Genomic DNA, 14,415 nt, shown 5'->3' on the forward strand with positions numbered 1-14,415 from the left:
CGAGATTAGTGAGCAGCTGTTCAGAAGAGCATTTTCCATGCCTCTGGCTGCTCTGAAGCCAGACTGATGGTCATGGAGACAACCAACCGATTCAGTGTGGAGAGTGAGCTGGGAGATCGTAAGCTTTTCCAGGAGTTTGCCCTGGAAAGGAGTGCTAGAGATCGGGCGATAATTTGCCAGACAGGATTGATCGGCAGAAGGCTTTTTAAGGAGGGGGTGCACAATGGAGTGCTTGAGAAGAGGGAAAGGTTCCAGTGGCAAAAGAGTGATTACAGAAATCTGCCAACCCTGGAGCGAAGGGGTCAACGTGGTTCTTGATGGTTCTGTTGGAGCAGAGGAGCACCTGTTTGGATGACACTTTCATAGATCAGACTGGTCTAGAAATATCGTTGGGTGTAGTCGGAGAGAAAGAGGGCAAGGAGGAGGTGAGGGAGAGGCGGCCAGAGGGGGGCAGAGAGAGGAATAGCGAGGAGAGGACACAGAATGTCCTCAGTTTTAGTGGTGATGTGAGAAGCCAGAGCCGTACAGAGGGCCTGGGAGGGAACAGGAGAGGTGGAGACTGCACAAGAATTTGGCAGCTCCATGACTGGAGGAAGTAAGAACCCAGACTAGGACCGAGAACAGGACATTTTGGCTCTGATGGCCAAATTAAGGGCCCAGATTGATATGATATGATATGATATGGCATTTGTAGCGCGCCTATACACAAGTGTTTCAGACTCTTTATATGGAACTTAAACTGAAGGATCAGACAGCAACAAGAGAGAGCCAGAGAGACCGAGAGACAGAGCCAGAGAGAGCGAGAGACAGAGAGGGAGCCTGAGAGCGAGAGAGAACCGGAGAGCGCAAGAGAGCCAGAGAGAGAGAGCCAGAGAGAACCAGAGAGAGCCAGAGAGAGAGAGAGAGCCAAAGAGAGAGAGAGCCAGAGAGAGAGAGAGCCAGAGAGAGAGAGCCAGAGAGAGCCAGAGCGTAAGAGCCAGAGAGCGAGGCAGAGAGAGAGAGCGTGCCAGAGAGCGAGCCAGAGAGAGACCCCCAGAGTGAGAGAGGGCCCCTTCAGTCAGGCTTTCTTGGACATGCCTCTTGCTCGCAGTGCTTCCAGTCTCACCTATGTGCAACACCCACACAGATCCACTACTCATCCCTTTGTCGGCTTCATATGAGTTACAACAAATGTTTCCTTCATGATTTGTTCTTATATCTATACATTTACTGATCTGCTCTTTTACCTTGGACATCCCGTGAAGGCGAAGGCCCTGTGTTGGACCACTTGGGGGGCGGACTCCTGACTGTACTCACTCCCACTGTCTTAGTCCTACGCGTGTGAGGTGTCGCAAGTCTAGTGCATTAGAAAGAAAAGGCTGAATAAAGTCTCCGAATAAAGCTCCCGCATGAACAAGTTGCCTGGTACTGGGGGGAATGCTCCTTAAACAGTGCCGCAGAAGAAGCGTTCCTCGTCTTGCTTGGTGTTTCCAAGAAACAAGCCTGCTGGAGCCCAACACCATAAACTGTAGAGCAAGCATTTTGCTAACATGAATAATATTTGTATAGTTATCAAAACCTCACACCCAAACATCTTTTTAAAAACAATACAAGTCTTCTGCATCCCCTTTGGTAGATCGAAAAGGCAAATGTCAGAGCCACCATTTTAAAATAACTGCCATTGGCAGACAAAAGTTACATGTGTACAGTGTTAAGCAGAAGATTGGCCGAACTAAAGGCCTAAAAGTCATTTCAAGTAAAGACTACATGTGTATTTGGAAATGAAAAAATAAATAAGACAGTAACAGATTCACATTTCCCTTCAGTACAACAGACTTGAACTCTGTAATGAATGGTTGCATTTACTATAAATGCTGAACTGTTATACAATTTCATAAATTGCGAGTAACATTCACGCTTTAGAAAAAGCACAATGACAGTCAGCAAATTCTGAATTCTTGTATAATACATACTGGGGACCGAAGAATATTTAAGTCCGAAAACCAGAGTATGCCGATTTTTATCGCAACGGCAATTCACAGTAAGATGCATAACCTGTTTTCCTAATGCCTACTGAAATCAAGTACCTGCGTCATCAACCGCATTAATTTATAATCAGTCCTAAGATGTTGCTCTGTTGTAAAATCTCAATGACATTAGTTTAATACTGCCAAGGAGAGAGAGGAGACAAAGGATCATATTTAGCAAATTATGCATGCTGTGCTTCCAGCCCATTCACTATTAAAGTCACCTCTCATTGGGGCAAAAAGTTGAATTCCTAAATTCTAACTCAGACAAGAACAGCTCAATTCTGCGAGTAACCAGGCTACTTGTTACTAACCTCCCACTGAGAGGACCCCCACGTGACGTCGTCTGCTGTTCATCTCGGGGCCGAAGAACCAGCTGTCTCTACTGATGGAATAGCACTCAATGCTGCGAAACGGGTCACCCGATCCGCCACGCCCACCGACACAAAAGAGCACACCTAGAGGCAAAAATAGGCAAAATAAAATAGAATGCACACAACTTAGAATAAAATACAAGGCACAAGTAGGCCATCTTGTATATACTTTTAAATGGAAGAACAGAGAACAGACCGCAAAGGAATGCAATGAAAATCTGTCTTTGTGCTTTGAAGACTATCTATTTAGGCTCCTTTTAACAACCTATATGTTTGATGTACCCAATTGTTGACCCGTTTATAAGAACTGGTTTGATTTGTCTCAATAGATTATCCTTTCCCTGTTATCCATCTCCCTTTCAGCGACTTGTGTCTACTCTGAGGGTGTAGAGGGCGATAAACTATGTAGCTCAAGAAACCCCTCTCCCTACTTCCAAGGGGCTTGTCCTGCCTCAAACTAGGAAACCATTAGTGAGCTGTCTGAATGTTCGTCAAAATGAAATGTTCTCTGTCCTGCATCAGAAACCAACTAATCTAACCCCAACACTATAAACAAAAGTCTAACTACGGTGAAGTCTGTGTTTCCTTCACCAAGAGAATGACTCCCTTCTCTTGCCTGCTTCAGTGTTCTAGTAGAAGTAACTCCCTTTAATGTCCCATCCTAAGGGAACAGGGTAATGACTCCCTTCTCCTGGTCTTTTTATAGAAGTTCCCCCACAGTGATTTTTAAGCCCTCTTGTAGAAAACCTGAAGACAGAATGTCTCAAACTCATTCCAGAAAGTAGAAAAATGCATAGCTTTATATAGGTTTGCCATTTAACACTCTGATGAGGTTTATCTTTTCCAGGGTTCCCTTTATCTTTCATGCAAGTCTCTCTAGTTGTTTGTATATCGTAATAAGGGGATTGTTTCCCAAAGCTCTCAGACTTTCCAATGGCGTTTGTTTGGCCACAGCGACGAGGGACACAATTCCCGATGCCCGCTGTTTCAACAGAGATTTGGTGAATCACTGTGACGAGGGAGAGGACTCCCGTTCCATCTGCTTGGGCAGCAGTATTTGTTGGACCACTGCAACGAGGAAGATGACTCTGGACACAGTCCGATTGATCAGTGGTATTGGATAAACCACTGACAAGGGAGAGGACTCCCGATGCACTGTGCTTGGGCAGTGGTATTGGACCGACTACTGTGACTAGGGAGATGACTCCTGATGCACTCTGCTCGGATTGAGTCTCTTTCCGGACCCCACCCGGTCTTCCTGCCGGTCCTGTTACTTATGGTATCTTGGGCACACAGCTCCAGTTTGACGCGGGGTGGGGCTCTTCTTGCAACTGCAAGAGAGTCCACGTTTTATTTTCCCGAGTCCCTTTCGCATACTCCTAGCTTCTGCAGTGAGCTCTCCCTAGTCCATTCTTGCTTTCTACTGTTTACTCCGCCCTGGCATAATGTCAACATCTTGGAACGTTTCTTTGGCACTCTTCATGCCTCCAGTGAGCCACCTTGTTACAGTACCTGGCTGACTTTGTCTATAGTTATTTCATATGCTTCTCATGTTCTTCTTCCTAGTATGTTTTACATTTGTCACAGTCATGGCTTTACAATAACACATGGTTCTGCTATCAATGGTGGGAGAAAAGGGTGACCACGAGGGTCGGGGATTATGTGACTGTTTTAGGAAGGCTTTTCTCCAGGTTGATGTCCTTGTCCCCAGGAGGGGAGTCCCGCACTATGAGGTCCTATTGAGTAGCAGCATCTCCTCCCTAGCCTCATAGGAAAGGGCTCGCCTCTGGGGAGAAGGGACGAGACATAAGTCCTCATTACAAGTTTGCTGGTCTGGAATTAACGGTGCCGGTATAACCATACCGGCACCGTTTTCAAGACCGGCAAATTACGAGATCTGCGGGCGGAACGGCACCCGCCCGCAGAGATGCATGGAAACACCTCCGTCATTACGACATGGTGCCGGTGTTTCCATGGTCCCCATTCCCAAGGATTCCTATGGGACTCAACCGGAATGGGGATTTAAAGAATTGCCGGCGCCGGATTTATCAGACCACCGGGGCTGTAATGCCCCAGTAATTCCGGCAAGTCTGGCGCCGGTAATTCACTACGGGTCCGGCAGCAGCCTGCTGGTTTTCCCGGCATGGCTATCCCCGGACTCGTAATGAACCCCATAGTGAATCAACACACTACCCATTAGTAAATGGCTATAACCTCTATGGCCTTGTTACATGCATGCTGCAGATAAAGTATATGTAGAACATGGTAATGTTGGTTTATGCAAACTTGTTATATTCATGTAACCTGAAGTTGCTTGAAAATAATACAAGTATATTAAAAAAAAAAGGAAAATCACTCTTAATTGGCATACACCCAAATGACTGTATTTAAATTCAATTTAATCTACAGTCATTGTTTATGCAATTAGCAGGGAGTCCAAAACTGGAAAGCATCAGTATGAAAAAAATAAACTGTTCGGTCAGGTCTGCCTGGTAGAATTTGAAGCAATCCAAAATTAGGCACATGCATTGTCAGGTTAATACACAGTAAATAATGGCAATTACTCAAATGCAGAAATTCTTCTGTAAGCAATCAAAATATTTTAAGGAGACTATGACTACAACTGATGAGCTGTCTTAAGTCCCGTTTAAACCCGATAAAGTTCAAAATCTGGCTTCTACCACTACTTCGGTGCAAGGAGAGGTAGCTTTTCAAATGCTTTAGTGACGGGAACTTCATTCCACTGGATTTATTTCTCGATATAACAAAAGGGTTAAAGAAATTGAATACTAAAATGTGTCTGCAACTATATTACTTTACTACACAGTGCAAATGATCCAGAATAGAGATATAATTTAAAAAGAAGTGTGCAAGATGCATTTACTAGGTTTAACACCCTTTTCATATTGTTGTAGAGCTCCGATAACAGGATTGTAATGTACAATGAAACCCAACTAAGAGGTGGGGGATGTCCTGCTACATTCAGAACGGGTATTTTGAAAGCAGCGTCCGTTTGATTCCCAAAACCTCAGAATATAGCGGTACCCCATTATCAGCCCCTTCAAGTGCCCCCCCACAACCTCAAGTAAACTAACACCCCTGCTGACCTCTGAACATATGTTAACAGAGAGCAGAATTATGCAGATCATTTCCCCGAGAGAATAGTCTCAGCCCAAGAAGGAGCTAGCCTGCCACTTTACTATAACAGACCCATAAAGCTACTAGCAGGTCCGAAGCAGTCCAGTCCAGTCCAGGGCACTGCTTCCTGAAGAGACATAGATCAAAGTCCACAGAGTCCCTTAGTTGCATCCACCTTTCCATACGAGAGTACTTAGCTGTTCAGTGTCTACAGATGACGTAGGAGAAACTACTTGCTCCGGTACATTTCCAGAGACCACAATAGCACATTTTATAACGGAGCTGGGGAAAGGCCTATGACCATATAAAATGCATGAAAATAAGGTTCTGAAAATCTTGATGAATTGTAACTGATTTAGCTGGTGGCACTTATCAAAAATGTTACACTCTAGCCTATGTGTTAGTCCAGCCACTAAATAAAATTAGCAGCACATGCCGACAGTGTTTGAACCCAGTTCAGCTAATAAGAAAAGGTACGCAGAGAAGCCATTATAACCAGGCTGCAAAAAGTCCTCAAGCACAGTGGTCCACCACAACATATGAGGAAAGTCACCTTGGATTGCAATATTCTAAGGACCTAGGTTACAGAACACATTCTAACCTCGCTAGTCTAGTCAAAAAGCCCATTCTCAGTGGAAGCCCATTAATGTCTCTCGCGATATCCACTGGGACCATTACCAGGGCCGGGTGGATCTCATGCGCAACGTGCTCACCTTGGAAGCAAGACGACGTAGAGCAACACAGGTTCGATACCCAGGTCCGTGCTTAGAAACCTCTGGGTATTAAGCGCGTTATAAATAAACAAACAATTACAAATTACCTGCTGTCTGCTTCCTTGGAGTGGTGCGGAAGGAGTACTCAAAGTCTGGCACTGCACGATTGCTTAGGTGGAGGTGATAATTCCTGGCTTCATCCAGAAGGTCCCTGCATTTCAGATTCTGTTTGACAATCTCTTCTTTGGCCACAACACCCATGAGAACATCGATTGGTAAGAGAGGAAGACGCACCTGGCAGCAAGGGTTACCAAACAACCAAAAACACATTATTCAACTTCCAAAACCCAAACATATGATACTTTTACAAATTGTGGATGGCTACACAAACATATATATATATTTTGTACAAACATTGTAAGGACATTGCCATATGACAAAAAAAAGAAGGATTGACAGTGTTTTTCTGTTGGCTAAACAGTACACCTTGTACAAAAAGACTGTAGAATGAACAACACGCAAGCCCAAACAAATACTTAAAATCGTACCACTAGGATATAAGGGTCTGGGCTATAACATCGGCCTAGTTGTACCACCAGAATTAAACTGTACACATACATTTGGCATAAGTTAGTATTACTTACCCGGTAGTAGTTTCTTGCACGAGTTCCACCCAGGGATACAGCACTCAATAAAACAGAAGAAATATTGCACATGGCAGCAAGATCATTCACAGCATGCAGATCACCCGCTGATTTAGGACACGCTGCACGGAAGAGTTGCATCGCCAACTGCTGCCGCTCAGCGGGATAGAGTTCAGTCATTCTAACCTATGTAACTTTGCAGGTGCAAAAGCAGGGTTGTGGGGGGGGGGACAGACAGAAGTTAAACTTTGCTATGACCTTGTTGTCCAAAGGAGTGAGGGGTCCCATGTACTTCACCCACATAGGTGTATTCACTTCTTAGGTACAAGTCACAAGGTGTAGCCATCAGGACCAGTACTCTAGGAAGGGAGACACCATCTCGTCCAGCCACCAACTGATTCATTCAGAACACAATCAAAGTATCCTTCCAATATTCTACTCTGCTCAGCACCATGCAGCCCTGTCATTCAGCAAGGGCAAACAGGATACACCATCTCCCTCCTTTACACACAGCATAAACATGGGCAGTGAGAAGGAAAGGACAGACTCCACAGACTAAAGGATATTTAGGCAGCCACTCATGTTCACTCCTCCAGAAAACACTAAGGAGGCAGAAACAGAAAGGCACTTGAGGAAGGATGCTGACCAACATTATGCCACTTGGGAAAGGATGCAACCATGGAAGCAGATCACCCATTCCCTTAGCACATCAACCAAACAACCCACAAGGCAGAATGTTTGGGAGAAAAATCGACATCACCACCACGGTGGATGAAAAATGAGCTGTGCCAAAAGGATGAGAGCAGCCACATAGTCAACTGCACAATCTCACCATCCCTGGTCCCAGATTCACATTTCATCACACAAAACATCACAGGCATCTCAAAATATGGGATTGAATTACACGTATCTCAGGGACAGCTAGTAACAAGATGAAAAGCAATTCCAGTGTTTCTAAAAATAAAATACAAAAATAAAAACGCACCATTCAGCAACAGGAACGGTACTAGAACCACAACTCAGCACCAGGAACATAACATGGAAGGCAACTACATTTGTGAACACTGCTTGCAACTGAAATTACATACCTCAACACACCCACCAAAAGGAATGGCATGTATATCTTTGAGACACAAGGCACTAGTCATCTAGAGAACCAGAAATCGCTTTTCCCAGCACAAAACACCTTCTCCTCCTGTCTAGGAATATGAACAGAATTACTAAGAAACCCGAGAGACACCGACAAGGGCTATATGGGATGCTGCACTCACTAGTGGGGAGCAATTAAGCAGTAGAGTGAAATAACGCATGACTAGAAGACCCCAACAGGGCTAATGAAACTTGGATTGGAAAACCACTCACAATTTGATATAGAACGATGAATAAGATCCCACAAATTATGACAAACATATAGAATGAATGAAGTGGAATTACTCCTATAGAATAAAAGAACCATCCAGCATGCAAAAGATGAAATCTATTTACAATTATTCTGGAGAAAAAAAAGCATCACTCAGGAAGAGGGTAGTAAAAATACATTTCTGTAGAGCAACATCCCAACATGTACAGAAAGGGCATCCCTTACTGGAAGCACCAAAATAAATGAGCAAGAATGAAGTGGAATTACACTCATACGAGAAAGACAATCCGGGACAGAAGAAATGCAAAGCAGACAAATAAGCAGTCAATCCAGTGCCCCAATATAAATCACACAAAGCAGGTAGTGGGTGGCCACTTCCCCATGTATGGTTTAACAGTATGGGGGAAACCATTCACAGCACAAGGTACCTGGTCGAAGATACCATTCTTGTGGTCACTCTTGAAGAAATACCCTCATCTACTAGTGGCCGACTGAGCACTGTAGCAGGCTGGTTAAAGAGCTTCTTCGCCGACATGATGTTCCGTTAGCGTCCGTCAAGTAGAGCCTCGCCTCAGTGGGTTCAATATCACAACAGGGCGACAGGCTGCAATGCTTATGGGGCTCTCTTCTGGAGCACACATACTGCGTAGACACACCAAATTCATTTGTGCTAAAATTCCAGCCAAATTAGCACAAGCCTTACAGCATCAGAATAAAGTAGGGAATGCATGATCCAATGCAAGCAAGAAGATGCAGGTCGGCTGGTAGACCACTGAAGCCCACAGTACGATATCTAGCGTGTCAGTCCTATGAGAAAGAAAGGGCTGCAGTGTGCTATTGCGCCCTGCCCGGCTGTTCACTTTAACCTCAGGGTGGAGCATAACTGAAGGGTGGGCAGCATAGCGTAATGGTGCCAGATAACTGAGCAAGCACAAGTCTCATGTAAAGTACATTTCACTAGCCAAAATGAACAGGAGATGCTCAGCACGCAGAAGCACAAAGCTTGATAGAAGGTACCTCGTGCACTCACTGTTACACCTTACAATTTAGTAGGTGCTGGGCTGTCCTTGCAGTGTTACTCACTGGGGGATCTCACTTGGATTCTCATAGATTACTGCTTAAAACACAGGCTACTCTCCTGCCCCACTGCTCCACGAACTTTCTGTCAGTGAGGTGGGGAAGGAGGCCCCTGTCCAGCACAGCTAGAAGATTGTCCCTTTCGGAGTGGGAGGCTACTGTTTCCCATAAAATACAAGATGTCCCTTGAAGAGAGAGTTATGTTTGTGTAATTCATAGAACACTTAATGCTAGTGCTTTTATGCCATTGCGTTCATCAACTTGAAGACAGCAGCATGAGAGGGGTTCCATGTGTTAATATCCACGCAAAAATATCGCCATACAAGAATGGCACTGTATTTTTGTGGAGCTATTAACCCATTTAATCTGCGGGGGACACCCGTGCAACCACCATATTATTTTAAAGGGCGCGGGGGACACCCATGCAATCCCCGCTCCCATTTACCCCAAAAATAATCCCCACTAATAATATCGCCTATGGCCGTTCTCTACGACCATATATGGCGATATTATTGGTGGGGATAATATTACCGGATACCATGACAGTTGACTGCGCTGACACTACAGATGCTCTCTTTCCCCTCAAATAGCCCAAGGGTTGTCCCTGCAGTGTGACGCACACTACCCTCACTCCGGCTGCTTGAAAGGCTAGCAATGCAACAGGTGGGGTATGCTCCGACTTGGCCCTCCAGGGAGACCTCACCACTGCACAGACCAAGTTGATGAGAGCACTTTCTTCATGCCTTAGATCAGAAATGCTCCATAAGAGCTGGATATCACTTTTTTGTATGTGTTGCGATCTTCCTGAAGGGAAGTGCTTTACTTGATGCCCGATAACCTAGCACTGGTACCAAACCTTTGTTTCCACGCCTTATTTACAACTATTCGGATCTAGTTGTAGAAATCAGGTAGGAGTCCTAGAAAGTTGATCCCCATAGGTTTGTTCACTTAGTCACAGGTCACATGGTGTAGACCTCAGGACTGGTGCACAACGAAGGGAGACACCAGGCACACCATCACATTCAGCATGTAGGGACCAACGGATTAATTCAGAATACTCCGAGCATCCTTTCCACTTTCTACTCCGCTTGGTGCAGTCCTGTCAATCACTCAGCACCAGCACATAGTATACAACAAAACCATTACTGGTCAAACTCTTTTTTATATTATTATGGGGGTTAAAGTAATTAATAGCTGAACTGGTTGAATTGAAGGTTCTCTTTGTAGTCCCACATACATGCCTAAATGGTCAAGTAATGCTTAAACAGTGCAGCACAGGCAAACAAACGGACTGGGCAAATAGGGTTTGCAAGATCACTTGACCAAACTAATCTTCAGGCCTAGAATTAGTATCTGGAGTATTAATTAAATTGTCGGCAATGCAGAAGATTGCAATTCTGTGGATGTCCATGGTTGTCCAGACAATAGAAGTTTCAATAAAATAGTATAGGAGTGGTGAAAGTATTTGAAGCACATATCTGGCATAGGCTTACTTGCAAATCCTAATGATACGGATAAAGCTACAAGCCCAAACCTAGAGAAAGGCCTCCAATGCACCACAAAGACTTGTGGAATCTCAGAGAAAGCTAAATGAGAAAAATAAATCTTCCTTCTCAATTTTATATATAGAGTACACCAGTCTGAGGAATATGTAGAAACGTGAATTAATTTCAGACTCAAATAACCTGGCAACCCAAGAGCAAAACTATGATACACACATTGTCGCGATGGATTTATCCAGGACATACGATTGGGGACCTCTGTAGATTGTTGGACAATGGAAACAAAGAGCCAGATGGGTTTGTGACCACTATGTGCATCAGTCAAAGGGCAGGGGCACCCTTAAGTGCAACCCTGAAAGCTTGTGTGGCACAGCATGATAGTGTGGGAGTATATAGCTAAAATCCATAAATGACTATCAAGAGGGCAGGACAGGAGTGGGTTCGCTTGCAGTATGACTCTTGAAAATATATAATAACTGAAGCCAGATGGCCCTGCCCCTATGACCTAAGGTTACCCATATGTACTTTAGTTTTCTCTTTTTAGCTGACTTTCATTAGGCTGTCTCCAACTATGTTGCCGGAGGATATCACTTGTTCAACTACGGATTTGTGCGCACGAGATGGACAACTGGAGGCCCTGGACCAGTCAGGGTTACTCGAGCAAGGTCACATGTGCTCAGCCGTAAGTGATTCCGGAGGACCTACGTTTCTGCCCCTCGTCTGGACAAGGTTGACCAGCAAGGGTGTAGTTGTATGCCTCGTCCCACCATAGACAGTGAGAATGAACTGTTAAGTCTAATAAATGGGTGTACTGTTTTGGCGGGAGGTGGAATAAGTTTGCCGGAGGGCCTAGCAATAGCGATTTCAAATCTTCCCTGGTCAGGTGACGCGTGGCCTATAACGGTGACAGTTAGCGGTGGGCCAGGAAACTGGTTAAATGCAGGATCCTGTGTCAACTTGACTTGCAAGACGATAAATAATTAACTTCTGTTTGCCATCTCTTGAAACTGATGTAGGAGCACGGTTTTTCAGACACTACAGAACCCATGGTTGCCAGATGATGGCTATTTCAGCAGACATCCATGCCGACCAATACTAGGCCAAAAGCTGGGAAAGGAGCTCTTTCACCCCAACCTATCTACTTGCTTGGGCTTTGCTTGTTGGCACTACCATTTAAATGATGCCCATACATGGGCATAATGGCACAAAGGCAGTCACTGCTGGAGGACTCCACTTCTCAACACGGTTAACCCTCTGCACAGGTGGCAATTTATCCAGCAGTGAGTTAACCTTCGTTCTGGCTCAAGTGTGCATGGGAGTGCCCATGTCAAACAAATGAGTCCAAGAGCATATGTGGGCAAGAGAAACAAAGATTGTAAAATATGGCCAGGATAGCATGCATAAGAAAGCATGCATAGCTTATGGGGATCACCAAGCTTCACTCCCCAGCGCGAAGACGCCAACATTTATGGGATCAATCCACTCCATCACTGCAAATCTTTAACATTAAATACCATCAGCAACAGCTGATGCAAGCTGTATGTACTGACCTTACTTCGGGGTCAGCCAGATCGTAAGAAGTCTGGCCACAATTCCCAGCCACATGATGGCAAATCTATACCACTTGGTGCTGCAACCTCCAGAACATCAGCAAGGAACCACCCCATTGTTTTCCTATAGTTCAAAGCGCACCAAGAAAGTGCTGCTACATCCCTGCACTGTGCAAATTCTCTTCGCCAGATCGCACCGCGATCCCTCTCTGCACGTCACCAACTGAGGTATTTCAGCCAGCTTTCTTTGGGTGCAGCATTTTCAGTGATCCAAAGAGGTTGCCTTATTCCCCATGCCGTAGCAAGTTGTAGCTTTCTTGTAGTGAATGACAGCTGTACTGTCGGTCAGCTGCAATACAATTGCATCCAGCAGGGATCAATCAACGACCAGAACCCACCAACTCAAACAAATGACTTCATTCTGGAGTAGCAATACAGTAATGGACACAACATGTTAAAGTCAGCAGCCACCTTTACCAGGTCTTCACAAACTTCTGCTCCAATTAACTGTAAACTTTTTAATTCTGTCTATTCACCTTCACTAAAGGGCTAGTACACAATCATGCCACCCGACAGGACCATGCCACACTTTGAGAGACACTGCAAAGTCTCTGGAGGACGACGTTGTAAAACCTTATGACTCGTAGCAAAATGCTGCAAAGCCTTGAGCTCATCACGAACCCTCTAGCTCTGCTTAATATTAATTGCTGTAGTTGCTTCCCAGACCATCACAAAGGTTGCTCACATAGAACCAACCGTACAACAGCAATGAGAAGCACCATGAAATCTTAACCAGATTCAATATTAAACCTTCAGAGTGTCATCTTTTACCATCAGTATAGAGCTCACAGAAATAACTTTGGAACCCTGCGATAGCACATTCAAAACCACACACTAACTGCAAACCTAACACAAAATGTTAGCTATTCCTATGCAACCTGGCATCGTGCTGGAAAGGCAAGTCACCAAAAGCTCTGTACCAATACGAAAGCCCCGATACTGCAAAATCACCATAAGCGGCACAGATATCCCTCAGTATCTGAGATTTGTACCCGTCAGTTCACCCTCCAACACAGATCCTCTTCTCTCAATTTCCCACTGTAAGGAACTCATGGTGGCAACAGTAAAGACAGACAAGTGATCACAGTTCAAGGGCGTTTATTAAACTGTAAGTGCAGGTTGAAAAAAAGTCTAGTATAAACCTAAATCTAAGGTGGAAGCAAGCTACGACGATCAAATAAGGCAGACCTAGTGGCTTCTGTCAAATAAAAGGACCTATACTAAAAAAAGAAATCTATTGCCAATCCTCACAACTAAATACAAAAAGTGCTCGGAAGAAGATTCACAAGAAAGAAAGAAGTGTTCACAAATGATAAGTCAGGAGCCTGGGGTCTCCCTTCCCCACGTTTTGAGCACAGGACAAGGCAGGACTCCTGAGCACAGCACACTCTCGAGCTTTCCCAGCACGAGACAACAGTTTCATTTTCAGCTATCAGGACGTTTGGTGGTTAAGTCTCTTTTCTACAAAATGTCTCTCAGGACCCAATGTGTTCAAAATAACAAACTAAGGTCCTTTCCAAGTTTACGTTGGGTGATTACTTTTCACCCATGGATCCCCCTCTTCTGGGCACAGACCCCTCTAGAATATCAGCCTCCCTCTGTCGGGTTCACTACAGCTTTTTCTCAAAACAATTTTAACTCTTCCCAATCATACAATTCTGTCTCTTTTCTCACTATGCACGATTCACTTCCCTTAGCTTTCCAATTACCTGCAGGTGAAAGACTTTCAACTGTACAGGGGGTTTTGTTAGACCCCATGTATGACCACTTTTACCTTTTCTTTCTGGCTCTCCTAAGGCCTTCTGGTAGCGGCAGTTTCAACAAACGTGGGATCAACCATAGTCTCTCGAATCAGCACCCATGTGGTGCTGGACCCCTCTGCAGACAGTTTTCCCTGAATGTTAACAGTTTTTGAACTTTCCTTAATGTGTCATTTGGACTTTCTCTCACAGTTCGGTTTCTTATCGGTTCTCTCCTCGGCTCACTGGCTG

At 44.7% G+C, this 14,415-nt stretch overlaps 1 protein-coding gene across 3 annotated transcripts in view; it reads right to left on the bottom strand.

Moving 5' to 3' along the window:
• Positions 1 to 14,415, bottom strand: part of KLHL8 (kelch like family member 8) — a 789,397-nt gene that overhangs the window by 385,152 nt on the left and 389,830 nt on the right. For all 3 annotated transcript variants that reach the window (XM_069630444.1, XM_069630445.1, XM_069630446.1), the window contains 2 exons: positions 6,339 to 6,525; positions 2,321 to 2,464 (listed from right to left, as the gene is read on the bottom strand). In XM_069630444.1, the coding sequence (XP_069486545.1) occupies positions 2,321 to 2,464; positions 6,339 to 6,525 (331 nt within the window). The remainder of the gene's footprint in view (positions 1 to 2,320; positions 2,465 to 6,338; positions 6,526 to 14,415) is intronic.

The sequence above is a fragment of the Ambystoma mexicanum genome, chromosome 6q (assembly GCF_040938575.1).
Source record: "Ambystoma mexicanum isolate Mex_15411 chromosome 6q, UKY_AmexF1_1, whole genome shotgun sequence".
NCBI lineage: Eukaryota > Metazoa > Chordata > Amphibia > Caudata > Ambystomatidae > Ambystoma > Ambystoma mexicanum.